Source organism: Alternaria ventricosa, assembly GCF_023758065.1.
Source record: "Alternaria ventricosa strain BMP 2768 chromosome Unknown scaffold_12, whole genome shotgun sequence".
In the NCBI taxonomy this organism is placed as follows: domain Eukaryota; kingdom Fungi; phylum Ascomycota; class Dothideomycetes; order Pleosporales; family Pleosporaceae; genus Alternaria; species Alternaria ventricosa.
In genome coordinates this window covers 85918-113818 of record NW_026055692.1, presented here as the reverse complement: position 1 = coordinate 113818, position 27901 = coordinate 85918, and the positions used below count along the sequence as shown (strand labels likewise).

The window sequence follows — 27901 nt, the reverse complement described above, 5'->3', positions numbered from 1 at the left end:
AGCATTAGCTCCGCTAATTGTGGACGCGGGTGCTTCGACGCATATAACCTACAGCTGGCCTCATCACCAACAAGCTCCCTTGCTCTTTGCCCTGCGCTTTCACTCGACCGTGTGACTCTTTTCTTCTTGTATACCCGGCAATTACTGTCTGCTTGTGCTGTGTTGAAGACTTGACTGTTTTCCTCCGTTCTTCCTGCGACAAGTTCCTAGTACCTGCGCCTCTCTACAACTACAACACCGCCAATATGAAAGGTACGCCTGGCCAATCGCGACTCTGTTGTATGTAGCTAACAGCCAATGCAGCCATCATTCTCGTCGGAGGGTTCGGTACCCGTCTGAGGCCTCTCGTAAGCCCTCGTCCCCGCGCAGCGCTCGCTCGAGAGCCCCGCGATGCCAAAAGCAACGGCCATGCTAACGCCAATTGCAGACCCTCACCTACCCCAAGCCGCTCGTCGAGTTCGCGAACAAGCCCATGATCCAGCACCAGATTGAGGCCCTCGCAGCTGCCGGTGTCACAGATGTTGTCCTCGCCGTCAACTACCGCCCCGAGATCATGGCCGAGGCGCTCAAGACAGTGAGTACACCCACCCCTCCGCAAACCAGAGCACACGAATAACCGGCTGCGCAGTATGAGAAGCAATACAACGTGACCATCACATTCTCCGTCGAGACCGAGCCCCTCGGCACCGCCGGTCCCCTTAAGCTTGCCGAGAACGTCCTGGGCAAGGACGACTCGCCCTTCTTCGTCCTCAACGCCGACGTCACCTGCGACTACCCCTTCAAGCAGCTCGCTGAGTTTCACAAGCAACACGGCGACGAGGGCACCATTGTTGTCACCAAGGTCGAAGAGCCCTCCAAATACGGTGTCGTAGTCCACAAGCCCGGCCACGCCTCCAAGATCGACCGTTTCGTCGAGAAGCCCGTCGAATTCGTCGGCAACCGCATCAACGCCGGTATCTACATCATGAACACCAGCGTGCTCAAGCGCATCGAGCTCCGCCCTACATCCATCGAGCAAGAGACTTTCCCTGCGATTGTCAAGGACGGCCTCCTCCACTCCTTCGACCTCGAGGGCTTCTGGATGGACGTCGGTCAGCCCAAGGACTTCCTCTCGGGAACATGCCTCTACCTCTCTTCGCTCGCGCGCAAGAACTCCAAGCTGCTGACCCCCGCGTCGGAACCCTACGTATACGGCGGCAACGTGCTCATCGACGAGTCTGCCAAGATAGGAAAGAACTGCCGCATTGGTCCCAATGTTACCATCGGCCCTAATGTTGTCATCGGCGACGGTGTGCGTCTCCAGCGCTGTGTGCTGCTCAAGAACAGCCGCGTCAAGGACCACGCTTGGGTCAAGTCGTCGATTGTCGGCTGGAACAGCACCGTGGGCAAGTGGGCGCGTCTCGAGAACGTGACTGTGCTTGGTGATGATGTTACGATTGGTGATGAGGTTTACGTCAATGGTGGTTCAGTTCTGCCGCACAAGTCTATCAAGCAGAACGTTGACAGTAAGTTCCCCTTCACATGTCACAATGTGGATTTCAATAACTAACGCCATGCAGCTCCTTCGATTATCATGTAAACGCACCCACGAGATACCCGGTCGAACGACACGTCGACGCAAATCTTCTACACACACTTTTTTTTAATAACGTGTATCTTTCTTGTATATTTCTGCATACACTCCGGCTGGCATATAGAACTGCGTGGTAGTAGTTGTGCATTTTCTACGGAGGCGTCTCTACAAGCACTCTACATCTCCCCTCTTCAGCATGGGGAGTGCGTTGACGATACGAAAAAGCGTCTGGTTTGGTACGGATGGATGGATGGATGCTTTGGGTTGGGTTTAGCGATGGGATATAAGCAAGGTTGTGCCTCGGCATGTTGCCTTTTCTCAAGAGGAAACGGGGAAGAATGGGGATGAAGATGGAGATGGAGATGGAAACGGAGATCATGTGTGCATGTACTGTACTGCAGGTATGAATACCAAAAACCTGAAAACAAAGCTTTCTATTTGAAGATTGCGTACAATTACACGTTGATTACCGTTACGATCACCTACCTTCTCTCACTCCTTAGGCTTATGCTTCCCACAGTTATAGTCATCTCCCTCCTTCACATTCCCCTGGTTCTTACACGGCTCGCCCTTAGTCGTTGTCCCAGTGCACTTCTTTTTCTCCATACCCTCACCCTTCTTTCCCTTAACGCCTTTCGGGGTGTTCTTCGTCGGTTTTTTGGGAGGCGCTTTACCCGGTTTCGGCTTTGTGCCTTCCTTCTTCCCGTTGTTGGTCTTCCTCCCCTTCTTCGCCGTCTCAACTACCGCAACTGGCGAAGGAGGTTCGGGATTCGACGGCGCATCCGATAAGTCGTCGTCATCATCCTCCGGTGACGCAAACCGTGTCTTCTTCCGCGGCGGCGCCTTGCGCTTATTCTTCTCTTCCTCCTCGCGTTTCCTTTTCTTTGCTGCGGCTACCGCGCGCGCTACCCCAGCATCCGGCGCGTCATCCTCCATGCCCGTTTCTGCATGTTGGTGTCCTGCCCTCGGAGCAACACCCGTTGGCATACCTCTTTCCTTCGGCTTGTTTGCAGGTGGGCCGGGAGAGGGAGGGGGTGGAGTAGGACTTTTTGCACCTAGCGGCGAGGACGCTGCTGAGTCTACTACTTCTGCTACTGCGTCTGTTCCAGCCAGTTCTGGGTCTGGAAACGAATATACGGTGCCCGTCGAAGATGGCGTTCTGAATATGCGCTCTACGGGGTTTAGCTGAATGGTGATGGGGTTCGGGGCTTCGACGCCGGTGGTCTGGGGCTCTTCGTCGCCGTTCCCCTCGCCCTTTCCATCGGGCTCGTGTGGGTCTTCGTCGTCATCCCAGTTTATATCATCTGAGAGTGGATCGAGTTCGGGTTCGGGTTCGTCTTCATCTTTCTCTGTGGGTGAGCCCGGTGGCGGTGACCAGATGTATCCCACGTATCCTGGCGCTGCGGCTGTTTCTTGGTTTGGCTCTACTTTTTGGGTTGCGGATCCGAATCGGGGTACGGCTACTTTCTGGGTTGGGGCTACTTTTTGGGTTGTGACTGCTCCTTGGTTGGCCTTTGGTTCGTAGTCTTCTGGTTCCGCCTCTGAGCTGGAAGAGGACTCGGAGGATGTTGAATACTTAGGTAAGCCTGGTAGGGATGGTGCTTGACGCCTTCTTTGTGACATGGTTTCTGTGCTGGAGTTCCAGCGGGTGCTTTATCTGTGATAGAAGGAGGATTGCAGGGCTTGTTATGTGGATGGTGCTGGTGCTGGTGCTGGTATTGATATTTGTGGTGGAATAGATATTATGCCCATGGGGTTGTTCAGCTTCTTCACTTAGGATATAGCGATGGAGATGGGTTCAAGTATGATCTCGAGAGCTGTATGAGATGACTACGGCAGGTCTTACGGTACAACGTAGGCTATGTTGAACAATGGGGATGCCGTCTCTTTCTTTTGATGAAAGAAGCGAATCTGTGGTGATTGTACATTGTTTCCCAGTGTTGATGCTTGTATGCCAGCACGAAGTATTCATTGTGTAAATGTCTTTGTCTCTGCGCTGGGTCACCGGCTCCTCCAGATGTTTCACTCTTTTGATACTTGTTCTCAGTAGTACCTAGTAGGTGACATTGCTCAAAGATCGTCTGAGATAAAGATATGAGACTGTCATTCTGCCTGTAAGTCAGGGCCCTGGTCTGAACCGAGATATCAGGCCAGGCTATAGAAGAGCTGCGCCTCGTACTGTTCAGTTTGCACGCAAATCAGCGGAGTTGTCTTAGACAAAGATGTTGGACCAGACAAAGAAGGGCCGAGTGATGAGACTGCAGCTAGGTCTGATGCCATCGATCCTAGTTATCACGTTCTTTGCTTTGTCAATACGTTTTCCTGGCCGAGCATGACTCTTCTTTCTCTACTCGGCTGATGCTGTCGTAGAGACTTCCAAGGTTGCGTAGGCATATGCGCTATCTTCCGTCATTTCTGGCATCATCACAACAGAAAACAAAGTTTGCCATGTGTTACTCTTTCGATTCCATGTATTCCACTACAGCGCTCAACACCCCACATCCCAGCCCCTCTATGCCATATCCGAGTAGATGACGAGCGGCGGCGAGTTGACCTTCGGCTTAAAGTGCGCCTTGATCTTAGCATGTGCCTCATCCTGGTTGTCGTAGTAGTCCATATCCTCCTTAGACTCGAATATGCAACGCGCCAGCATCGTGTAGCCCTGACTACGCGGGTCGTCATAGGTGGCATTGGCTTGTGCAAGCTGTATGTACGTCTTGCCGTCCTGCACAAAAACACAATGACGTTAGCATGCATCCTCTCGATAAGCAGCAACAAACAACAAACGGCGGACGACGATAGCCTCGGAAGTCAGTCGGTGCGGAGGCTGTCGGTATATCTCTAGCGTCAGGCTGTCCATCGTGAGGCTTCAATGGATCCAAGACGGCCGATATGTGCGTCGTGACTCGGAGTTGTTTCCGCGCGCTCGCTGGTGTCGCCCGCTTGCTGCAGCCTCGTCACCCCCACCCCATTTCTCCTAGCCGCGGCAATATTCCCAGCGGTTACCCGCCAGGGACATTGCTCCGCGCGCGCGAAGAGGAGGGTTGACGCCATTATCCGCTCTTTTCTTATCGAGGGTGCAAGATGGAAATAGCCCGAGGGCGACTAGAATAAATCTGGGGTCCCGACGTGATGAGATGGTCCGTCGTGCAGGGGGCGGGCGGTATGGACTGCACGTTCGATGGATATGTGCTGGCCTTAACTCGGCTGAGAGAGCGGGTATGTATGGAGATCTAGAAGGGGAATGGGAGGGCTTGGAGGGGATGTTGGCGAGTCAAGAAAGGGCTTCGACGTACCTTTTTCGCATCTTGGGCGAGAGTGTTGTACATTTGGATGGCTTCTTTGACCATGTCCTGGTCGGGGATCTTGAACATAGTGAGGCGGACGATCTTGGGCATCTTGACGGTTTCTTGGTTTTGATGATTTTAGGGTAGTCGTAGTAGTGGTTTGTATGATTCAGCTCGTTGTATGAATGTGTGTATATTGTGTATGAGGCTATCAAGTTGGTATATCTAGGTACTCTGTCGGACTCCGGAGTAGGCGGAGAGCCATTCGAAACGTCAACGTCAACGTCGGTTCCCCTACGCTTTGCACAGCGTATTTTCAAGACGTAGTACATACTACATCTACGGCCTAATTACATTTGCTTTTTGCGGACGCCGTAGTCTGGCCGTCGACCCCGCGTACGGCGCCTGTACGACGGGTGGTCTGTTTGTGAGCTGACAGCAATTACGTAGCCTGTCTGTTACGAGACGGCGAGGCTTACAGTCTCGATGCGCACGCCATGCCTGTCTCGATAGTCTGAAACGTGTCACCAGAGAGGGAATGTCCGTTTGAATCGTGGGGTAACTGATGCTACTGACAATAGACGACAGACACCGCTATCCGATGCCGGTGGAGGATGGCAGTCATCTGCTGTTAGACGTCACACATGGAGCGTGGAAAGAGCTGGCCAGAGCCTTTACCGCATCCTCGAGTTGTGTAAGGGTGAATGGACCCTGAGGGGCTGCAATCTGCAATGTCGAGATTCGGAGGGTCGGGACGGTGCGTTGTGTCCTCCATCGAGCATCGGTAATGGACGCGAGACCCGGCCCCTCTAGATTACCCTGCAACCACACCCGGCTGCAGCACCACCTCTCACCGCGCGAGGCTGAACAGGAGGGTGAGGGTGCTCTTGGTTGGAAAAGCGCTCGAACATGTGGGTCTTCAGTAGCCTATTGATGGAATCAGGCCGATTCGAAGACGACATGTCCACGACAGGACGCCTCCAGGGCCGACAACTTTGCGGTCCAAATGGCCGCCCTCTCACGCGGTCGAGTAGGTCAAAGAACAGTCTTCTTTGCTAATGCGTAGTGTCAAGAATTGATGCGCAGAAAGAGGGGCGCATGGTTGACAGCGCTGGCTTCTTCACCGCCTGTTTTGCAGCTTGGGGCGGGTGGCCGTGCTGGCGCGCTCGCGTCATCCACAGATCTCCCGCGCGTGCGACATAGTTCTGAAGCTCGTTCACTCATCTCCGCGCTGATTCTGCTGGCCTTGGACGCGCTCGTCTGGACTTCAAACGCTATTCTTTGTCCAATATATCAGTGGCTGTTCCTTGCGCTTCGTTGCCGCTATTCACAAGCGCCATCGTCCCGCTCCATGTATCAACCACCATCTTGGATCGGCGCCAGACAGAAGCGGCCCTTACTGGGACCTGGGACCTAGCCATGCACCGCTGCCTGTCGTGAACTGCGCCGGCCTATCGAATCGTCCGAATTTTGCTTCCGCTCCACGACGACTTGCTCTGTGCACCCTCAACCTTTGTACTGCTGCTATCCACTTCGCGGCAGGTCAATTGTCAAGTACGCTCTGCAGCCGCCCGATGCATGATCCCTTTGTGTCAATTCGAAAATTTCCTCCCAAAGCTCCAGACCCGTTCGTGCTGAGCTTGGCATCCTGCTATCTTCGATGTCTTGACTTCGGCAAAGTGGGGACTGCTTGATGCCCTACCATCAGCCTTGAACATGGGGATCCCAGGGTCTGTGAACTCTTCATCTCTGTCTCTCTCGATTGACCGGGATCGTGTGCGCGAGAACGCCTGGCCCCTCCAGCTGTCCTCTCCTCGTCAATCATCGCCTGTCAAACCGTACTCCACTACGTCTCGCGAACGTGCTTGAGCGCCATCAGACAGTCTCCGCAATGCCAATTCATGCCTGCATGCACACGGCTTACAGCTAACAGCCGTTGACCCTTTCCCTATTCGAGCTGCAGGCGCGTTTCCCAGTAGCGATATTCAGAGGACCGTGCTTTCTGCATGTATGCGTTGGCAGTGACGCTTGATGCTTTCTGGTAACACCAACCCCAGGTATCTCCTCGAACCCTCGAACGCATCAATCAACTCGTCTCGCTCGCCCCTGGGGCTGTCGGGTAGCTCCATGCTATGCCTGTTGTGACGCGTTCTCGCTTCGAGCCACTATGCTTTGCATTGTCTTGCAGTCACACAATCGTGTCCAACTCCTCTCCAGTCGCGACTCTGGCGGTTGGTACCCTAGCCGATTAGCAGTCCCATTTTTTTGCTGCACGTTTGGTCTGGTCTCTGATTCCTTTCAGACCCTGCCTCCCAAACCATACGCCGATATCACGCATTCTGTTGCCAAGATTTCAGGGTATCGGTACACTTGACAAAGGGTGCAGAGTCTGACGTATTTGCGTTCTCCCCTCACTTTGCATATTGCATTAGTGGGCCCAGTGCATCCGGGAGATACGAGCAAAGAGTGCTGTTAGGATGCACGTCTGCCACCTCGTTGTTTATGCGCCCATCCTAGGCGTCTAAACCTGCACAATGCCGATCGAGACATGTCCAGCCTTGGGAAAACGGGTTACAGCAATTGTGTCCGATCGCCAGCCGTTTTTTCACTGCGCTACTGCGTGCAGCACGGTGGCAAGAGCGAACCGGTCAGGCTGTACCTTTTGAGGTTTGAGTCTCTTACTAGCTAAAATTCTGGAACCTCTACCGTTGGCTACCTTCTCGCCAGCACATACTATGGGTCTCCCTCATTCAGAGCCGCAACAAGACCCGCAGATTATCCATTTCCACAAGCCCAATTGCCCCTCCGTTTTTACTGGTGGGCGAGACGCGCTTGGATACATGCTACACTCGCCTGCTGCAATATATTCCTCCATCCCACAGTAGGCACATATGCTTCCCCCATCCCCGTCCGACTGACTGCAAGCCGCTCCCTCTACCTTGCTCTTCATACATCAACGCTTTTCATCTCTTTTGTACAGCTGTCAATGCTTTATTGGCAACTGTCACCCACACCCTAAAAGCATTTACTGTCGTACAACCACTGCCACGGATACTATCGTCGCCACCAACGAACGCTTGCCAGTTCAGCAATACTCCGCAGCAGTAGTCTTGCCCTCAGACTGACAGCTCACCATCGAAGCGCCATCAGTCGTTCCAATCGCTCCATTACACGTCAATAGTCCTTTTCGACCACCTCCAACATGTTCTACGTTATGTACCTGACAGGTTAGTGCTAGAACTGTTCCTTTTCTTTTTAGACAGTTGGTACCACATAGCCGGATCTAGTTGAGCCAAATGAGGTCTCGACGACATGGCAACTGGTGCAAGACTCATGGGTGATAGCCCTGTCTAGTGTAGGGGACCCACACAACGGGGTGGAAGACCATGTCTAAGACTTTGGCGGCACGATAGCAGATTCAACGTGTGTATGTGTACTGGTTGCTGACCCTCGGATATAGGTCTTTGCCAAAGGCGCCACTGGCCTGACCCACTTTTCCAAACCTACCGAACACGCTACGGTTACGGATCAACAGTCAGAGTAAACAACCGAGAGTACTCCACGGATGTTGAATACGAGAGCGAAGAGCTCGCCAAGAATGCCGCCGCCACCCGAGCCTACATGATCTGCCGCAATTTCTCGGTAAACGATGGAATGTACCCAGGACAACGGCCCGGCCAGGGCGCACAAGGACTGCCAACACCGATAGGAGCGGGCCGACGCAATACTTCCTCATCCAACGACTACGACAGCTCCAGTACCACCAGTGGCGGCACCAGCCCAAGGAGCTCCGACTGTGGTCTTGATGCTGCCCAGGCAGCCGCGGCAGGAGGACGACGACCCAGCAAGGCTTCTGTCGCGCCATCAACTACCTCAGCATGCTACTGCGGTCGCGGATATGTCCGTGCTTACGAGAGATGCTCAGGATGTCTCCAAGAGGCGGGATACAGGGTGTAAGATATCGATAGACTTCGCTTCCCTCGACGGGATCCACACCAAGCAACAACGAAACCAAAACCTTACGACGACCGCATCGAACCAAAAGACTTGAAGAGCTCGAGCTCAGCGATACCACGATTCCTACGACTCTGCATCCCTTACGGCCTTGCTACGAGCTTATCCTTATCCAGTACTGCGGTGATATCTTATCGGGCTCGGACGCCTTGTTCCTACCCCCATCGAAACGAGCTGGGTTATGTAACGACCACCATACCCACGCCCAATTTCCTTACCCTGATCTTGCTCTTCCTCCCCAGCGGGGCTGCATAGCGACGGCATTGAAGCGTTTTTAGCGAAAAACCTATTCCTCTTATTGCTTTTCGGATCGGCAAACACCTTTCCCTTGATCCTGGGTTGGCTTCTTCATTTTCGCGCTCACGAAATTGCTCTCATATATTACGATGATGACCTTTTCCTTGCTGTGTTTTCCTTTGGTACTTGGCTGATTTTGTCTGATGATTGAGCCAAAGATGGAAGATGTATGAAAGAAGATCACATGATGATGTTGGCCACGCGGCTATATAACGATGATGCTTATGACGGTTATGAAATTATATACCTTGTTCCGCTAATGCGTCGGTTCTGTTGGCTCGAATGATTAGATTGATTTCCGCCCCCAATTTCAGGTCCTATTCCCGCCCAGCACAGCCCCACGAGGCCCCCCGGGTCATTGGCTCGCTTCTCTGCTCCCAGCTAATCGGATATCCAGATGCCATCACAGCCAACAACATCAGGAAGGAGCAAACAGTCCGTGCCACCGTTGACGTTAATTATAGGGGGAGATAAATGAGAGGAATGCGACGCGCAACCCGCGAAGTTCAGCAGTCTCTCCAGGTAACAATGTTGAGCCATGCATCCAACACAAGCCGTCGCAAACTGCTAGCAAGTTCAGCACCCCAGCATGTATTCCCAGCTTGATGCGGCCCGGAAAGAAATACGTCTACTCCATGTCCACCCAGGAGCCTGGAATGATGACATCGAATGCCACCTCGAGACTACCTCGCTGAACGACAACCCGATATTCTACGCGATCTCGTATGTTTGGGGCGACCCAACGATAACGTTACCTATCAGGATCGATGGAAACCCGCTGGAGATAACCCAGAATCTGCGTAATGGGCTGCAGCGATTACGGAGAACGGATGAGGCCTTGATCATCTACGCAGATGCAGCCTGCATCAACCAGTCGGACCTCAATGAGCGTTCTGAACAAGTACAGCTTATGGGCGAAATTTATAGTTTGGCGGAAGAAACGTTCATCTGGCTCGGTTACGGATGCAGCCCGCGAGCGCCCTCCAAACGACCGGCCACCGTTGACTGGACTGGAGATGAAAGAGACGCCACGACCGTGGATGCCTACTTCAAGCAGAGCAAGATCCGAGATGGGGGAAGAGAAGAGCAGAAAGAGGCAGAGGACGTACTTGGCTTCTTTGTTTACATACGAATCTGTGGCATGGACAAGCACGTAGGCGAAATCCCCTTCTTCACTGTAGAGAACGGGCGGCTGCTTCGCAAGGAGAGCTGGTCAGCAGTCATTCGAGCTACGAAGACATGGATATCCAATCCGTGGTGGTATCGAATCTGGGTTGTACAAGAGACGGTGCTTGCTCGACGGGCCACGGTGGTTTACTGCAACAATACCATGCCATGGAATACACTCATAGAGGCAGTCCAGTCGATAACTAGACACTCTAAAGGCTGTTGTAGAAGCCTTAGCCTGTCGCTACCGACGAACGGCAGGTTGGCTTGGAGTCAATTATCATTCGCCGTGCACACCGGCGCGGTAGCCCTCCAAATGCTCAGACAGCGAGGCAAAAGACTGTGTCTGAGCCAAGTTATGCGTCTAGTACACCTGCACGAAGCGACGAATATTAGAGACAATGTGTTCGGTGTACTAGGCCTTGTAACAGACTGGCAAGGTACACCGCCCATCATCCCTGACTACAGCCTCTCCCCGAAGGAAATCTTTATTCAAGCGACTATCAGGGATATACGCGGTACCCGTTCGTTGGGTGCATTAATGGGTAGAACCATGGCCGGTGTATCAGACATACCGTCTTGGGTCGTGGAAATCAGCCCAAAGACAGCGACGCAGTACGCAGTTGCACAACTCAAACTACATCGTTCAGCACTGTATGCCGCGGCGGGTGGAACGGCAGCCCACATCGAGAGACGGAAAGATGTACTCACGGTAAACGCTTTCGAGCCACGCCAGACCATCTCACAAGTCTCACACATATTACATACGGAGCGACTTACATGGAAAAACATCATCGCCACCCTCGAAACATGCTATGGCATGATCGAGGCAGATAAGGAAAACGTCTTTCGCGCTTTAGGAGATCAGTCGTTGGAAGAAGCGCTCTGGCGTGTCTTGACGACTGACTGCTGGGAACCGCTTCCGTCGAACCACGCTGCTTCGTCCAATGACTCCCCTCGAGGAAACAAATCACAGCGATTCGGCAACACAAACGTCTCGCGCTTGGGACGGAACTTGCAGACGTGGTGCCAGGCTCGAGCGACCAATCCAGATGCCGCGGGAAGTCTGCATGGAGAGGATCTTAGCGACGATCGCTTCTTCTATGAGGCTTGCTTTACATCGGGGTTTGATCGGAGGTTCTTTATCACGACTGACGGCCATATGGGCGTCGGTCCGCCGGAGATGCTTCCAGGTGACTCTGTTGCCATCTTGCTTGGAGGAAACGTGCCATTCTGCCTCCGAGCCGTCCCAGAAGCGCCTAAGGGTCACTACACGCTCGTTGGAGACACATATGTCCATGGTTTGATGGATGGAGAAGGTGTTCCGGCGAATTGGAAAGAACATGTTGTGAAGTTACACCTTCAATGAACATCGTATCTACATTGCGAAAGCCCATCCTGAAGGTATAAGGGGTGGGGTGCACATAGAAAGCAGCAGGAACAGGCATGAAGACAAGACAAAAACAAAGAATTTCACACTTTCAATCTACCCTAAACCCCCAACAAAACTCCAAACGCAAAACAAACAGAATAATCATCGTCTCGAAGAAAGCCAAAACGCCACCTTCCCAAGCCCACGCTTCTCACTCATACCCGTGATAGCGTCAACATGTGCCAAAGTCGACGTGGGCATTTCACAACACCCAGCACTTGCCGAACTAGCACTCTGGCGACTACGTCGCTGCTCGCGCTTCGGCGCCTCAACCTTCTGATACGTCCTCTCCATCGCTCCGTACGGTTTCCCATAGTTGCGAAAGCGCATCTGGAACGCGATAAGAACCACCGGTAGGACACTGATGAGCTCGCCCAGGCCCGCCCACTGCGGTGTAATCCTCACGTTCGCCTGGAGCTTGACGAATGCGCCGGCAGCAAGGATGATGGCGAAGAAATTGTAGAATGCCGACCAACTGAAGTTCCAGCAAATGCGTCGGTACGCCGCGTGTGAGATATCAAGTAGGATGAGAACGTCGTGTAGTCGCGTCGTTATGAGGACAACATCAGCCGCGGATTTTGCAACGTCGGAACCATCATTGAGGTGCACGCCCACGTCGGCTTGTTTGAGCGCTGCAGAGTCGTTCGTTCCGTCACCAAGGAACATGACAATAGATTTCCTGCGCGAGTCCTGGAGATCACGGATGTACTGCATCTTTCCTTCGGGTGTGCATCGAGCCTTTGTACTCGCCTCGTCGATGTATAGGGTTGTCGCCACGTCGCTGACAGCCCCGTCATTGTCGCCACTGAGCATGTGTACGTTTATTCCTCGAGCGTGGAGTTCTTTGATCACCATTATCGCTTCAGGCCGGGGTTGATCCAGGAGTTCGAAGCTCATGCGAAGATCGCCGCCGTAGGTGAAGTAGCATGCTGTGTTTTTTCCTTGTCCGATGACGTTGATGTGAAGCCATTCCGCGTTGCCTGCACGAATCTCTACCCCAGTTTTCGCACAATTGCCTTGGACGCCTTTACCAGGAATACTGGTGATGTTGTTGACCTGAAGAGGTTCGAAGTTCTTGTGGGCGAGTATGTCTCGTTCCAGATACTGGGCGATCGCGATGGATACAGGGTGCTTGATGTCCTTCACAAGGCCTAGTAATAGCCCCTTCATGAGTGTGTGGTCCGTGTTGCGATGCATAGGGAGACCAATGATCTCAAGTCTTCCTGTAGTTATGGTACCGGTCTTGTCGAAGATGACATCGGTGACGTTGCGTGCGATCTCGAGCTTCTGGGGGTCCCGAAAGATAATGCCATGCCGTGCAGCCACACCACCTGCTATCAAGACGACCATGGGTACGGCAAGACCGATGGCGCATGGACATGAGACGATGAGAGTGGCGATGGCATAGGTAATGGCTGTGAGTACCGCGCTTCTGCTAACACGTCAGTACGCTGATCTGAATCTGCCTCCGCGGAGTAGAGCTTGGCGGATACACACTGGAAAATAGTTAGCTAGAGAACTTTGAATGTACGCGGGGTGGACACCGTACCCTCCAGGATTTTACGCTGTGGTGTCGCTCAACAAATAACCAGATAAGAAAGACCGTGAGCCCGATAGAAGCTATCGCAGGGACGAACCAACCAGCCACCCGATCAGCCAGTGCTTGTGCTCGCGGCTTCGTCAATTCAGCGTCTTCGACCAGGGCGGCAATCTGCTGGACCGAGTTCTCATGAGGCAGCTTCGTTAAGCTCACGATGAGCTGGCCGTCTCCATTGTTGGTGCCTGCGAAGACTTCCGAGTCGAGTCCCTTCGCGTTCGGCTTGAACTCACCCGTCATCATTGATTCGTCGACGTCGGAGCCTCCGTATACGACCACGCCGTCTGTCACGATCCTGGTGTGTGGTGGTGTGCAGAAGTAGTCACCGTACTGTAGTAGTCTGCTGTCGATTTTGCTCGTGATTGCGTTGGCCCACGACGTCGTTGTCTGCTGCACAAGGATTGCATGGTCGACTTGGAGCGATCTGAAGGATACCGACTTCGCAGCTGCAAGAAAAGGTTAGAACGTGCCCTGGAGACTACATTGGTAATGAAACTCATAATAAAAACATCTAAAGGCGATGTAGGCTCCTGAGCGATAGGATATTCTTTCACTTACCTCGATAACGGGCGTATTCGTTGATGAAGCGGCCCAGCAAGAGAAGCGAGACCAACAGCGTAGATGTCTCGAAGAATGATCCAGTTTCTAGTGGCCTACCATCAAGTTGGTACTTGTAGGATACGACGCTGAAAACGTACGCCATTGTGGTACCTATGGAAGTATATTGTCAGCAAAAGTATTTTGAGGATGGAGTTTGAAGCTGGCGTACTGAATGTCACCAAGAAGTCCATCTCTAATACGTGAGAATGGTAGAGAGATCTCAAGGCGCTGGGGACGAATTGGTAGAAGGCGATTAGCTGTACGAGGGTTGCCAGAGCCAATGAAATGTGTGCGAAAGTAGGATTCTCGTGGTTAAGTGGGGCCCATGCGAAGATGAGGACGGGGAGAGTGAGAGCCAGTGTGGGAAGGAACCATTTCAGGGCTCTTCTGGTCTGCTTGGCTCCAAGGTCAAGCCCTGGGTCTGCCACTAGAGGTGCTAGAGTTAGATCGGGATCGTATTTGAGGTAGTGTTCGTAGATGTCTCGGGCTCCAATGACGTTCGCGTCGTAATATATCTTGGTCGGTGGTATACGTAGCTTCGAGGTTCCGCGAGGGTTGTCCTTGGCACCGGAATCTCCGTTGACGTCGGCCGTCTTTTTCTGCGTTAAGCCCTTGCGCCCACGCAACAAGCCGAAAGGACGCCATGGTGCTCGTTCGGGGGCCTGGACAAGTGTGACGCCGCGTGGTTGGACGGCATGCTGCAAACGCCTGGGATCTGTAATGATAAACTCTAAAACCTGACCAGAAACCGCCACCTGCTCCTCGAATTTGTATCCAGTCCTCGTTTCCAGTAGCTCAATAATTCTGTCGACGGAAAGTCGATTGGTATCCAGCTCTAGCTCGACCCGAGCTAAGACAGTGTTCACTTGAAAGTTCCTAACGGCAGGGATGCGGCCAACCGCCCGCGAAAGCCCTGATTCGCAGCATCCGCACTTGAGACCATCGATTCGGAGAACGACTCGCTCAAAATTTGAAGGGCCAAGCTCAACGTCCTCTTGTTCGCTCGAGATCGCAATGTCACCTAGATGCTTTAGCGAAGAGTCCTCACTTGGGCGGGGAGACGCCGAGCAGCAAATACCCATGGCGTGAGATTGGGTATGTGGGCTCTCCAAGGCTGGGACTTCTTCCTCGTCATGCGCATCGCCGTGTGCATGTACCGTTGCCGTCGCAGGGGGTATATGAGGTCGACTGGTCGAGCAGCAGCTGGAAATCGCGCCAAATGGACGGTGATGTGGCTTCTTTGGGAGATGCACTGAATCTGGCGCTGGAACCTTTATCTCCTCCGCTGCCTCAGAGTACTGAGAGCCAGTATATTCCAGTGCTCGCGGCGGGTGCTCAACAGGCTGTGTCTCGACCGTAGGCAGTTTCGGAAAGCTTCGGTCAACCGTGAATGGAAGACCCAGAATATGAGCGCGTGGAATGCCATTCTCAGTGGGCTTCATAGACATGGCCATGATGAGTTGCTGTAATAGTGATAGATGCTTCTGGTGTTGCTACCGATGTCGGTGAAGCTGATAATGCTGATGGTTCTGATGATGTTGATGCGTCCGGGAACTCAACCAGGCTGGGAGATAACAAGACATCCGGTCATGTAGATGTAGTAGGCGCAACTCCTGTTGAGGGCAGCAACAAGGTACGGTTAAGTAGCCAGGATCTTGCAATGCGAAGGAGCGTGTCGCAAGGCCCGCCTCATATAAAAGCGACTCTGAATTTAGGCACTATCTTGTATCCTGTAGAAGTGTAAAGCCGCACTGAATACCCCCAGGGTATGGTTTTGTGGGTACAGCGCGGAAGTACGAGCCTACTCGATCAATGACCATAGATATAGGCTGGTTTTCAAGCTGTTCCAGATCCATACTGACAGCTGTAACACGCCTTCCACAAAGCATACAGGTGCGACTGAGGAAGTATGCTGGTCAGGGAAGAGCGACAGTCTCCTGTGTTACGCGCGGTAATAACGTCCATAGTGTCCGGGTACCAACCTCGAAGGCCATGGAGGATGCCAGTCCGTACTACATGTCCCAGATACTAGGTTTAGCATGGGAAGTGCCATTTCATGGTGCGTCCTCATGCAAGGAAAGACCTGAACACCCCAGAGCTACGTTGACGTTAGATCACCTGCTTTGCGGGTTTCTACCTGAAAGTAGGCTGCAGGTCTGTTCCTTTTCTCCTTGTACGAGGTGGAGCGTGGGATTGGCCTTGCGATGCATCTTGGAGTGACTCTGGTCGAGCGTGATGTGGACGCGACCTTCCAGGGTTGGGCTCGAGGCTAGATCGCCGAACACGTGATAGCGCGCTTTTGGACGATTGCGTCATCACGGTCAGCCTTCACTGAAGCATTCCAAGCAGGCCGCCGCAACGCAGTACACTCACGAATCGCGGCATCTGCACGCAATCTACTCTCTGCTTATTGTAGCCATGATCGTTGCTGTTGCGCTGTGTAGCTCTCAACAGCAAGCGTCACAATCGAATCCCCACACTTTGCGCCAACTCTACCGGTGACAGCAGACATGGCAGGCGCGCGAGGAAGGTCGCATAAGGCGGCGGAGTCGGCTACCCCAAGACGATCAACACGGAGAGCCAAGAAGGAACAGGAAGATGCAGGCGTACCAGCCGTGTTCCAGGAAATGCTGCGCGAAGAGCAGGCCATGAGCACAGACGAACCGCCGCTCAAGAAGAGAAAAACGGCGCCTCCACGACGACAACCAAGCCCGGAACACCATGTTGAGCCCGTACGACAGCGGCGACCGCTGACCGATGCTCCGAAGTCGCCATTACCCGCACCGTCCCAAGCCGAAGATGCTGCATCACAATCCCAGATGCCGTCGCACACGCGATCGCGGCCCGTCGCTCAGGCCCAGTCCGTCACTGACGAGGAACCGCGTACGAACGAGCGAGTGCGCCAGACTATCATCGACTCGGACGAGTCAGATGACAGCGATATGGAGTGGGAAGACGCGCTTGCCGACGGCGACGATAGCGATGACCCCGACGAAGGTGTTGAGGCTGCACCCAAGATTGGCGACATCAACATCACCATGGGAGCCAAAAAGACAGAGGAGACTGGGACAAGGAGGAAGGTGCGTCGGCGGGCCATAACCTCGGTGGACAAGAAGCGACGTTTGGACATCCACAAGATGCACATTCTCTGTCTGCTCTACCACGTCCATCGCAGAAATGCCTGGTGCAACGACAGAAGGGTACAAAGCACGCTACGTAAAATTGTGCCCTCCAAGACCCTATCCAATCTGGTACCCAATCCCGACTTGTCGCAGTACTCGGCCTCGAAGCAATTTATAGATGGGTTGAACGAGCTAAAGGTACTATGGTCAAAGCGGTTCAGAATCACGGCTCAAGGCATGTACAAGCCTAGATGGGCTGAAGCCGAAGCCGCCATCCGACCCTTCTCAGACTTTGACGACCTTGATGACCCCATGGACAAGGATGAATTTCGCACCGCAGCGCATACTTTACAAGGGTCTCAGGACGTTGGGACGCAACTGTTTTGCGCTCTTCTTCGTGGCATCGGTATTGAGGTTAGGCTTGTTTGCTCACTACAGCCATTACCTTTTGCTTCTGCAGCCGAACGTGCCACCCCGCAGAAGACCAGCGCGCAGAAAAACACGATAGTTGTCGATCCGTACAACAAGCCGGCAGAGCCCAGTCCAACGAAACCCAAGTCACAGGGGCCGCGTAACAAGAAATTATCCAGACTCGAGCGTGTGATGGGGGAGCGACATGCTGTTCTGAATAAGACAGGTGTAACACCCAAGAAACAGAAAGCCTATCACACGCCGTATCCAGTGTATTGGGTGGAGGTACTCAACCCTTCTTACCAGAAGTGGATACCAATCGATACACACTCTACATTTACTGTCAACTCGCCTGAGAAGCTAGAGCCACCGCTTAACTTTGCTCAGAACATTCTCTCCTATGCGATAGCGTTCGACGAAGACTATACTGCCAAAGACGTCACCCGAAGATATGCGAAAGCGTACAATGCCAAGACACGGAAGTACCGTGTCGAAATTACCCCTGATGGCGATAAATGGTGGAGACGGGCGATGCAGTTCTTCCAGCGTGGAACCACCCTCGACAGAGACCAGATGGAAGACGCTACTTTAGCTCGCAAAGAAGCTGCCGAGGGCATTCCAAAGAACGTGCAAGACTTCAGAGGCCATCCAGTCTATGTTCTCGAGCGTCATCTTAGGCATAACGAAGTGATACATCCCTTGAACCAGGTCGGCAAGGTCAACTGCGGCAGTGCCATGAACCCAAAGATGGAACCCATCTACCGTCGTACGAATGTCCATCTAGTCCGGACAGCCGATAAGTGGTATCGCATGGGACGCGACGTCAAAGTCGGCGAGCAGCCACTCAAGCGCGCCAAGCCCAAGAAAGGAAGAAGGTCTTCGATTGGAGCAGATATGGATGTCGATGAGCAAGTCGACGAGGTCGGCACTGGGCTCTTTGCAGAATTCCAGACCGAGCTCTACTTTCCTCCTCCCGTTGTCCGCGGGCGCGTGCCCCGCAATGCTTACGGTAATCTGGATCTCTACGTCCCGTCCATGTGTCCACCCGGCGGTACGCATATCCGACACAAGCTCGCATCGAAAGCAGCGCGTATCGTTGGGGTAGACTATGCAGATGCTGTTACTGGCTTTTCTTTCAAGGGTCGCCATGGTACTGCGATTGTACAGGGTGTTGTGGTCGCACAAGAGTACGCAGATGCTGTCCAGGCAGTCATTGATGGAATGGAGCATCAACAGGAAGAAGCTGAAGCCGAAGCGCGAAGGGTTGAGTCTCTGCGCCTATGGAGGCGCTTCTTCCTCGGCCTCCGCATAGCACAACGTGTCAACGCCATCGAGATTGATGGTGAAAAGGGCCCAGCCATTGATGTGCAAGATGAGATTAGTAAAGAGGACAGAGAGTTAGCGGCACAGGAGATGGCCGGAGGCTTCTTCCCTGATGAGGGAGATGTCGCAAAACCCTCAGCGGGTGGCTACCAGCCACCTGAGCAAGATTATGGAGATGACGGGTTCCTGCCCGAGGATGATAACGAAGATGACGGCGATGGAGGTGGCGGCTTTGTCCCAGAAGAAGCCGACCGTCCACCGCCTATCAGTCTGAACCGACATCAAAGCTTTGAAAGCTCCATCCTGGATTCGCAACAGCTGCTCCCTCGGCGTAGGAGTAGCTATGGTCAAATCTACTCTTCCGAGGATGATGAAGAAGGCGGAGGCTTTGTCCGTGACGGCTCTCCAGACGAAGCAGGTCCCTCCACTGCTACCACAGACGCCAATGCCGGGCCTTCGCAGCTTGACGAAACTGCAGAAAGCGCCGGAGGTTTCATACCGGAAGTAGACCCCACCGACGACGCGCAGTTGGAAAAGACCGAAGAGCCTACCACCCCGGAGCAGCTCGATAACCTCGAACCCAAACCCAATACCGACACTGAAATGCCCTCTCCACCCTCATCATCCCCCTCAGAAACCGGCTCCCTCATGATGGAAGACCCCGAAGACGAAGACGCTGATCCCGACTGGCTGGTTGATGTTACGTAGTCACCAATATGTCAATCGCTTCGGCGAAGGATCAGATTAAAGCAGTCTAATGCCAATTAATTTCCAGTACAACACTACACTGAATGAATGTGACGTGCCTGTGCATCACCTTGCACAGCTTTTGACACGTCGGACAGGGCAGTTATCTGATGCGTACCGCTTCGCGTGTTCAGGTACCTTGATGGTCTGGTGGAACGGTGTTGCGGTGTTGCGGTGTGATGGAATGGATTGGGGAAGCGAATGTCGGAGTTGGTGCTACGAAGGGGGATTGACGCCGTGACCAATTACCTCTCTTACACTGTAACGAAGATGTCGTGGTCACAATAGACGATGTAGAAAGATGGATGACTTTGAATAATGGCACACCAGCGAAACTGACATGATCAGAGCCTCAAGATAGTGACCGCCTTGCTAATTCATGTATTCATACAAACATAACACAACCCCATCCCAAATCTCCAACCCCTAAACCTTCGGCTTAACTCCCTTGTGAATAGCCGCAATCCCCATAGTCAAATCCTCCCACCCCTTGCCCGGCACCAAAAACCCGGCCTCCCTAATCATGCTGCTAAACTCCTCCTGACTCGGGAACCTCGCTATGCTCTCCACAAGATACTGATAGCTCTCCCTGTCCCCGGCAACCACCTGCCCTATCAGAGGTATAGCACCGAAGCTCCAGCGTTGGTACACGGCATCAAAGACGGGGTTGTTGACTTTGCTGAATTCAAGACACGCGAATACGCCGCCGGGCTTCAAAACGCGGAAAGCTTCTTTCAGCGCGATTTCTTTGTGTGTGAAGTTGCGGATGCCGAAGGCGACGGTGTAGAGGTCTACGCTTGCATCCGGTATCATGTCCAATTTCTCCGCATTCGCTTCGACGAAATCCAATCGTGGAGACCGCGCATACGGTGTTTGCAACGACCGCTTCCGGCCTTCAGCTAGCATGTCGGGGTTTATGTCTGCGACGACGACGCGGGTGTGGGGGTCGTGGTTTATGGTGGAGGCGTGGTCGAGCATGCGGAAGGCGATGTCGCCGGTGCCGCCTGCGATGTCGAGGATGGACATGCCTTGTTGGCTGGTGGGGGAGGTGAGGGGATTGAGGCCCGGGTTTAGGTTTCGCACGAAGTGGTCTTTCCAGAGGCGGTGGATGCCGAGGGACATGAAGTCGTTCATCGAGTCGTAGGAGGAGGCTACGGAGGAGAATACTGCGCCGACTGTGCGGTTTACCGTTAGTATTGGGTATTTAGGGGGAGATGGAATGCAATTGACATACCCCTCTGCTCCTTCAACGCTTCAGATATCGTCTCGAACCCAAAATGCGTCGTTTGCTGGCCGCTGCCGCCATTCTGCGGCGACTTCGGTGGCGGCGTCGCTTGCTGCGCTTGTCGGATGGAGCACGAGAAACATCTGTAAGGCTCCCTAGCCACCCCGCTCTTCCTTCCCCCCAGCAATTGCCGTCCTATCCTCTGTCGGCTCGTCTGCATGTTTGCGCTGGTCGTGGTTGTTGTTCGACAAGGCTTGGCGGGCGACTTTCTCGAATTCATGCGCCATGACACGCGCATCTAGCCCCAGCCAGCCGTACCAACCGGAAGTTTGCTAGCGCCCGCCCGCTGTTGTTTGACCGCGGTTGAGTCGACTACGCCGACGCTTGCCGCCTACCCCAGGCGCATGCTTCCCCAGAATTATTAGATATACCGCTGTCCCCCGCCCGCGCTTTAGTTTTGAGGATGTAGAATTGCCAATCATGTCGTTCCGGTATACTTCGCGGATATTACGGTTACAGAGGCTTTCAAGCCTCCAGGGAGGGCTTCATGGGTCGAGAAAGGTTGTCGGCACGCCGTTGCAGTCATGTAGGGGTGTTGCTTCGACGCCTACGGCTGAGAGGTGAGTTCTGTGTCTGGGTTGCTGTTGAAGTGAGAGGCTGACATCGTGTTTAGGGTGTTGTTTCCCGGTGCGCTGAACAGCGAGTTCACGAATACTATGGACTTTATGCAACCAGCCCAGGCTCCAGCTATATCTACCTACCGTGTCATGAACCAGTATGGAGAGATCATAGACAAGGAGATTGGAGTGGAGACTACAGATGAGGAGGCTCTGTCGTTATACAAGAACATGGTTAAGCGTCAGTGAGACTGTTACTGCGTGTGGACATTGCATTGACAGGATACAGTGAGCATAATGGATTTATTGATGTTTGAAGCGCAACGGCAAGGAAGACTATCCTTCTACATGGTACGTCAAACACCAAACACCTCTCAACTTCATACTAACAGATCCAGGTTTCCGCTGGCGAAGAAGGCATAGCCATCGGCTCCGCGAGCGCCCTCTCCCCCGCCGACGTAATCTTCTGCCAATACCGCGAATCAGGCGTGTACCTCCAACGTGGCTTCACCCTATCGTCGTTCATGAACCAGCTCTTCGCCAACGCAAAAGATAACGGTCTAGGCCGCAACATGCCCGTCCACTACGGCAGCAAAGAGCTCAACATCCACACCATCAGTTCAACCCTCGCAACGCAAATCCCACACGCAGCAGGCGCAGCCTACGCCCTCAAGATGCAGAATGTGCAGAACCCTGAGACAGAGCCACGCGTCGCGGTGTGTTATTTCGGCGAGGGTGCAGCCAGCGAAGGAGACTTCCACGCTGCCCTCAATATCGCTGCGACCAGACAAGTTCCCTGCATCTTCATCTGCCGCAACAACGGATACGCCATCTCCACGCCAACATCAGACCAATACCGAGGCGACGGCATCGCCTCCCGCGGTGCAGGCTACGGCATCGCCACTCTCCGCGTAGACGGCAACGACATCTTCGCCGTGCGACGCGCTACAGCCGAAGCACGGCGTCTCGCTCTCCACGACGGCGGGCGCCCCGTCCTGATAGAAATGATGGCATACCGTGTAGGCCACCACAGCACCTCGGACGACTCCTTCGCGTACCGCCAACGCGTCGAAGTCGAAGACTGGAAGCGCCGCGACAATCCCATCACACGGCTTAGAAAGTGGCTCGAGGGATGCGCACTCTGGGATGATGCCCAAGAAAAGGAGTTGAGGAGTGCGACGAGGAAAGAGGTGTTGAGTGCGTTTGAACAGGCGGAGAAGGAGAAGAAACCTAGTATTCGGAATGCGTTTGAGGGGGTTTGGGAGGAGTTGACGGCGGAGCAGAGGGAGCATGTAAGGGAGTTGAAGGATGTGCTTGTGAGGTATCCGAAGGAATATGATCTTGATGGGTTTGAGGGAGGACTGAAGGGATTGGATGATTTATTGGAGGGGAAGAACGGGAATTAGAGAGTACCTCTGCTTGATCGCACTACTATTGCATCGCACATGAATTCAGAGTCGAGTACAAAATGAGCGGAGTGATAACACATTCATTCATACTGCAGACGATCCAATCAAGACGTCTGCACTACCCTGATAAACCGTATCCATACCCATCCATACCATCCATGCCTATCCGTTCCATCCCAGAAACTCCGCGCCCGCCGAGCATCAAACACTGATGACAATCATAGATAAAGATCCACTCCTTACATGAGAGTTAGATGTCCTTCCCGGCCGTTTGCAAAAAAGAAACAAACACCCATTTGTTGAACGCCGGGTCCATCCATTCCGCCATGGTACTCAATCTGATAAGTGAGAAAAGGGAAAGTTGGAAATGCGCAACAACGTATGTAAAACGCTAAAGGGATGATAGAAAGATATCCCAGACTCCATGCCCCGGAAACGCCGTTAAAAAAGCAGATGAATAAAGCTTGAGAAGTGCAAGAGCTTGACGAGGTTGTTTTGAAAGTAAAGTGTTCAGCGGAAGTACGATCCACGTTTCCCGCCACTGCCTGTGCTGGTGCCACCTCGTGCCTCCTCGAGACTGCGTCGGGAGCCCCCGGCACCAATCTCGCTCATCTGAAAGAGCAGAGGTTCGTCGTCGTCAACGTTTGTCGCAGCGCGGCTGTTAAAGTTGTAGCGACTTTGACGCTCAGTCGAGCTCGTACCGCCAGTGCTGAGGCTGGTAGAAGAGCTATGCGAGAAGAATCCGCCTCGACCCCGTGCACCAACCTGGGTGCCGCGTTTGGCCATGTTGGAAGTGGAGGACGGCCGGGGTAAGTCATCGCGAGAATCGTTATCAGCAGTTTGGCTATCGCGATTGCCACTAGCTAGTAGCTCCGTTTGCGCGAATAGTCCACTAGACGTGAGACCTGCGCTGGTCAGACGATGCAGGTCGTTAGCGCGATCGACCTCCTCCGATGGTAGACTGGCCGATCGGACGCCGAACACGTCGGGCTCGTCGTCAGGTAATGTTCTATTTTGCTGGGAGACGGAACTCGATCGGCGGGTGTAGTGCCACGGCCGCGGTGAAGTTGGTATGGCAATGGCGTTCATGTTTTGGTCTTCGCTCTCGCTCTGCTCTTCGACGTTGACTACATCGTGCTCGCGCGTCCTTCGACCAGGTCGGCTTCGACTGCGTGTAGGTTGGTCGTATTCAGCAATGCTATTTGCGCTGAGACGGGACGGGATGGCTGGTGTGTGCGGAGTATGGGGTGAGATTGGCTTGCCAGGTGAAGACGCTGTCGATACTGACGTGCCGGCAATCATCGCGGGGACACTAGATAGATGTCGGCTGGAGGATGATGGTGTGCGATGAAGCATGGTGGAAGAAGAAACCGATTCAGCAAGGCCTGTATGTGACTCGCGCATCCGCTGATACTTGGACAGCTGAGCAGTAGTCTTGTGCATGGTGGCTGCCTTTGCGGATTGGTCGCTCCGAGTGAAGCTCTTCAGATCCTTCTTCGATTCAAGAAGCTTCAGGAAGTCGGAAATGTTCTCATCGTCCGTCTTCACTTCGCCTGAACTGCCGCCTGTTCCCTCATTCATGGTGTCAGACCCGCGTTGCGCTGACGACGAGAGGCTTCCTTTCCCACTACTGAGGTTGTCATCCTCTGTTTTGCTGCCGCCGCCTGTGGAAAACTTGCTCCTCCTATGACCGAAGCTACTGCTGTAGCGACTGATGGGCGCAGGCTTTGGCGAACTTGATGCAGAAGAAGTGATGACATTGTCGTTGGGTAATGAAGGTGTCCGAAGCGCCGTTTGAGGGAGGGCAGTCAGGGACGTTCGGTTACGCGGTTGAGTGAGTGGGTTGGAGGTAGCGGTTCGACCAAGGGAGCTGCCGGGCCTTCCTACTGAGCTGGTAGGAGATGGGGGCACACCGAGGGCTGGCGAGGATGAGAGTGAGCCAGCCTTGAAGGGCTGGAAAGAGACTGAGGTTCGTCGCTGGTATGACGGCGTATCTACAGAGCGTAAGGATGACTTGGAGCCTTGAGCGGTGCGATGGTTGGGTGGCAGCTTCTGTGGTGGTGACTCCATGGGTGAAGATGACGGCATATCCCGTGCAGCGCGAAGAGCTGAGATGGGGCTTGTTCCTGTTGGCGGACCAACTTGGTGGAACGTTGAAAGGCTGCCGTAGGCTTGTCCAATATCGGGGCTTTCTTGCGCATTCATCTTATTTACAGGAAGTGATCCAGGTAGTTGGCGTGTCTTTTGCTCGAAATAAGTGTCGTCCAGGCCCTGGAACTGCGAACTCAGAAGAGACTCTGAGTCTTCTACGCTGAACTCGCAGTTGGTGCGGTACTCGACTGTCACACTCAGAGGGCCTACAGGCGAGTTGGTGGGCTCGATGTCGTTTATATCTGTGATCCTTTCGCCTGAGTCGGTTGGGTAGAGCGGCAGATTCAGGGTGTCGACGCTAGGGCTCTTAAAATCCCCATTCGAAACGCGGTAGTTGAGCTTCAGTGAGGGTGAGTTTGCGGGTTGCTTGGCGAGCACCTTGTTGTATCTGAACGCAGGCATGAAGCGCAGATAAGCGAACAGCGATCGGAACGTGACGACGGCCTTCTTGTACACGTTGGGAAGCGGTTCGCTCAGCTCTGAAGGCTGCACCAAGCTCTTGTCTCCGACGTGTACTCTCCAACGCTCGAGCACAACCTGTGTGGATTTGCCAGTGCGGCCTGACGATCGGGATGTCGCATCTGCAGAGCTGAGAGCCGCAGCGACGTCCCACTTCTTTCCATCATCATCGTGTATGACGAGCGACTGGTTGTGGCCGAGGCCTTGTATGTCCAGGTAGATGTCGATGCATAGCGAGGGATGCTGGCCGTTCACGGCATCCATGAGTTTCCATTCGGTGAGTTGGCGTTGGAGCACATCGCTATCGGGGAGGACGACATTGAACTATGGCATGTCAGTGGGGATGTGGAGATGCGGATAGACAGCACATACCCATTTGTTGTGCTTCATCTTGCCATCCTTGTTGTATGCTGGAGGCAGAGTTACGCGAGAAGATACGATGGCGAGGGCTGATTTCGTGAAGAAGTTCTATTGGGGTGAGCATGCGTCCAGCGACAGATGGGAGGAGAAGATAAGTACCTGGATGACTTGGTTGACCTTGTGGTATTGCCCCCTCGACTCGGAGGCGGGCTCTCCCCTTGACATCATCTCGCCTTCCGACTCTTCAGCACCACGGTCGCTGTAGGGCGGCGTAGTCGAGTATGCCGTCATGTCCTGGCTGTTATGCCGCTGGTTGTTGGTTCGTGTGGGGTTGGTTTGGAGGTTGCTGGCAGGCGAGGCTGTCCGCGGCGAGGGGCGCGAGTATGGGTGCATGGCGGCGGCCTCCTGCAGGTACGGACGGGAAGAGAGCGTGTCGTGACTGGCAGCGAGGGACTCGGGCGAGTGAAGTAGGACGGTTATGGTTGCGGCGGAAACAGGCGAGGGTGAATGCGCGTAGCCATCACGAGTGCAGCCAGGGTCAGGTTCGCGTAGGAGCCGTCAGATATGTCTCTCAGAAGACTTGGGCACGCGGGGGATGGTTCAACAGGCGGGTAGGGCTCAGGCAGCAGCCATGATATGCAGGGTGCTGGCGCTGTGTTGAATGCGTGCCTGGGGCAATGAGCGGACTTAAGCTGAGCACCCGGCTGGAAGGTAGAAGGGCGCAGCAAGGGTGGCTGCAGCTGTTGGGACGACAACTGATACGGCTGGGTCCTGGATAGAGGCAGACACTCAGGCAGGGCAGGCGGATGGCGATGGCGTATGAAGAGTCAGAGAGGGTTGGGACGCATGCGCCGGGAGTCAGTCACGCGGCCGTGGTGGAATGACGAGCGAGGACGATAGCTAGCCACGAGATAGTCAGATAAACGACGCAGCAGCCGCGCAGTAGGCGGGCGGGCAAGATAAAGCTATCGGGAGCTGCAGGGAGCTAGCAGCTGGTGCTCAATGAGGGAATCTATCTGACTTGGGCCAAATCCGGGGAAGATGGAGGTGTGCAGTGTCCAAGCCGTGACTGGCGTGACTCGTTGTGGAAGCTTCGGCGGGCTCAGGGAGCTGGGACCACTCCTCCGACATCGAGACCGCGGCCACGCCATCATCCACCACCATCATCGTGGCCTGCGCATGCGCTTTCACCCTCGCCCTCCAGTCGACGTGGACGGCTATCCTGGCACTGATTGCCTCATTGGTTAGCGAGCCCGGCTATGCACCACCGTTCGACGCCTCCCTTGCCTTTTCACAGCCTCTGGCCTCTGACCGGTCATACAAGATCTGCTTTATCGTCTGTGCTACCGCGTTGCCGGTGAGACGCGCTGTGCCGATTTCATCATGTCATGGCCGGCGAGCCAGGAACAGGCACTACATCTATCACACACAAGGTTTAGCTTGCATGTCAATGTCTGCGCAGAACGTCCATCTGCGCAGACTCGTATCTTCACTGCCTACGACCCATGTCGAACAGACGTGTCGATGCATGCAAGAGCAACTCCTGTGGCTGTTCAGCTGCATATGCACTGCAAAGCATCATCACTTGCTTTTGATATTCACGGCCTGGCCTTGGCGCGTCGCTCGAAGGCACCCATGAACGCGTGGCTATCAAGATGTGCTATCACCTCATGCTCGATGATGTGATTGACGCCGTGTCTTCGGACCTTCTTCGTAGCTCCCTTGTCGTGAACTCATCGCTAGGTCCAAGTAGCTTCCAGAGGCTAGCTCCCGCCCTGCAGCGGTTCACGTTTCTTTTACAATCAAGTCTCGCCCTCGAAGCGCATCCAAAGTCCAAGAGACCCCTCCAGTGACTACAAGCGCCAATTTGAAGGCTGTCATATAGGGCAGGTTGACCGCCAGTCAGTGTGGAGTAACCGTGCATGGTATATAATATAGTCGTGCTCGCGCCTTCATCGCGCGCAACACTGGTCCCTGCCCAGCTCTGCTTCCTCATCGACATGTCATAGCCGAGGTCGGACATCTCATGACTTGGATGCCATAGTCACAAACCACTGTAGTCACTCTAGGAGCTTACGTTGCAAGCAATGTCGACCTCCGAGGACAGCTT

At 53.9% G+C, this 27901-nt stretch overlaps 8 protein-coding genes across 8 annotated transcripts; 3 read left to right on the top strand and 5 right to left on the bottom strand.

Moving 5' to 3' along the window:
- Window positions 1-245: 245 nt before the first annotated feature.
- Window positions 246-1579, top strand: MPG1 (mannose-1-phosphate guanyltransferase; the record flags this gene model as incomplete). The annotated part of the gene is made up of 5 exons (XM_049344829.1): window positions 246-252; window positions 304-347; window positions 428-574; window positions 629-1505; window positions 1560-1579. 5 exons carry the CDS (start codon window positions 246-248, stop codon window positions 1577-1579), a joined length of 1095 nt encoding a protein of 364 aa, XP_049197754.1.
- Window positions 1580-2065: 486 nt separating this feature from the next.
- Window positions 2066-3196, bottom strand: J4E93_006918 (uncharacterized protein; the record flags this gene model as incomplete). The annotated part of the gene is made up of 1 exon (XM_049344828.1): window positions 2066-3196. One exon carries the CDS (start codon window positions 3194-3196, stop codon window positions 2066-2068), a length of 1131 nt encoding a protein of 376 aa, XP_049197753.1.
- Window positions 3197-4085: 889 nt separating this feature from the next.
- J4E93_006917 (uncharacterized protein) lies at window positions 4086-4971 on the bottom strand (the record flags this gene model as incomplete). Its single annotated transcript, XM_049344827.1, has 2 exons — window positions 4086-4298; window positions 4870-4971. 2 exons carry the CDS (start codon window positions 4969-4971, stop codon window positions 4086-4088), a joined length of 315 nt encoding a protein of 104 aa, XP_049197752.1.
- A 3091-nt stretch (window positions 4972-8062) lies between these two features.
- On the top strand, window positions 8063-8817 carry J4E93_006916 (uncharacterized protein; the record flags this gene model as incomplete). Its single annotated transcript, XM_049344826.1, has 2 exons — window positions 8063-8087; window positions 8321-8817. The coding sequence occupies 2 exons, from the start codon at window positions 8063-8065 to the stop codon at window positions 8815-8817; spliced, it is 522 nt and encodes a 173-aa protein (XP_049197751.1).
- Window positions 8818-11872: 3055 nt separating this feature from the next.
- J4E93_006915 (uncharacterized protein) lies at window positions 11873-15049 on the bottom strand (the record flags this gene model as incomplete). Its single annotated transcript, XM_049344825.1, has 5 exons — window positions 11873-13185; window positions 13412-13813; window positions 13926-14078; window positions 14137-14988; window positions 15046-15049. 5 exons carry the CDS (start codon window positions 15047-15049, stop codon window positions 11873-11875), a joined length of 2724 nt encoding a protein of 907 aa, XP_049197750.1.
- A 1428-nt stretch (window positions 15050-16477) lies between these two features.
- Window positions 16478-19531, top strand: J4E93_006914 (uncharacterized protein; the record flags this gene model as incomplete). The annotated part of the gene is made up of 1 exon (XM_049344824.1): window positions 16478-19531. The coding sequence occupies one exon, from the start codon at window positions 16478-16480 to the stop codon at window positions 19529-19531; it is 3054 nt and encodes a 1017-aa protein (XP_049197749.1).
- A 465-nt stretch (window positions 19532-19996) lies between these two features.
- On the bottom strand, window positions 19997-21015 carry J4E93_006913 (uncharacterized protein; the record flags this gene model as incomplete). The annotated part of the gene is made up of 2 exons (XM_049344823.1): window positions 19997-20745; window positions 20805-21015. The coding sequence occupies 2 exons, from the start codon at window positions 21013-21015 to the stop codon at window positions 19997-19999; spliced, it is 960 nt and encodes a 319-aa protein (XP_049197748.1).
- Window positions 21016-23331: 2316 nt separating this feature from the next.
- On the bottom strand, window positions 23332-26184 carry ATG13 (autophagy protein 13; the record flags this gene model as incomplete). Its single annotated transcript, XM_049344822.1, has 3 exons — window positions 23332-25755; window positions 25804-25899; window positions 25951-26184. The coding sequence occupies 3 exons, from the start codon at window positions 26182-26184 to the stop codon at window positions 23332-23334; spliced, it is 2754 nt and encodes a 917-aa protein (XP_049197747.1).
- Between the last annotated feature and the right edge of the window lie 1717 nt (window positions 26185-27901).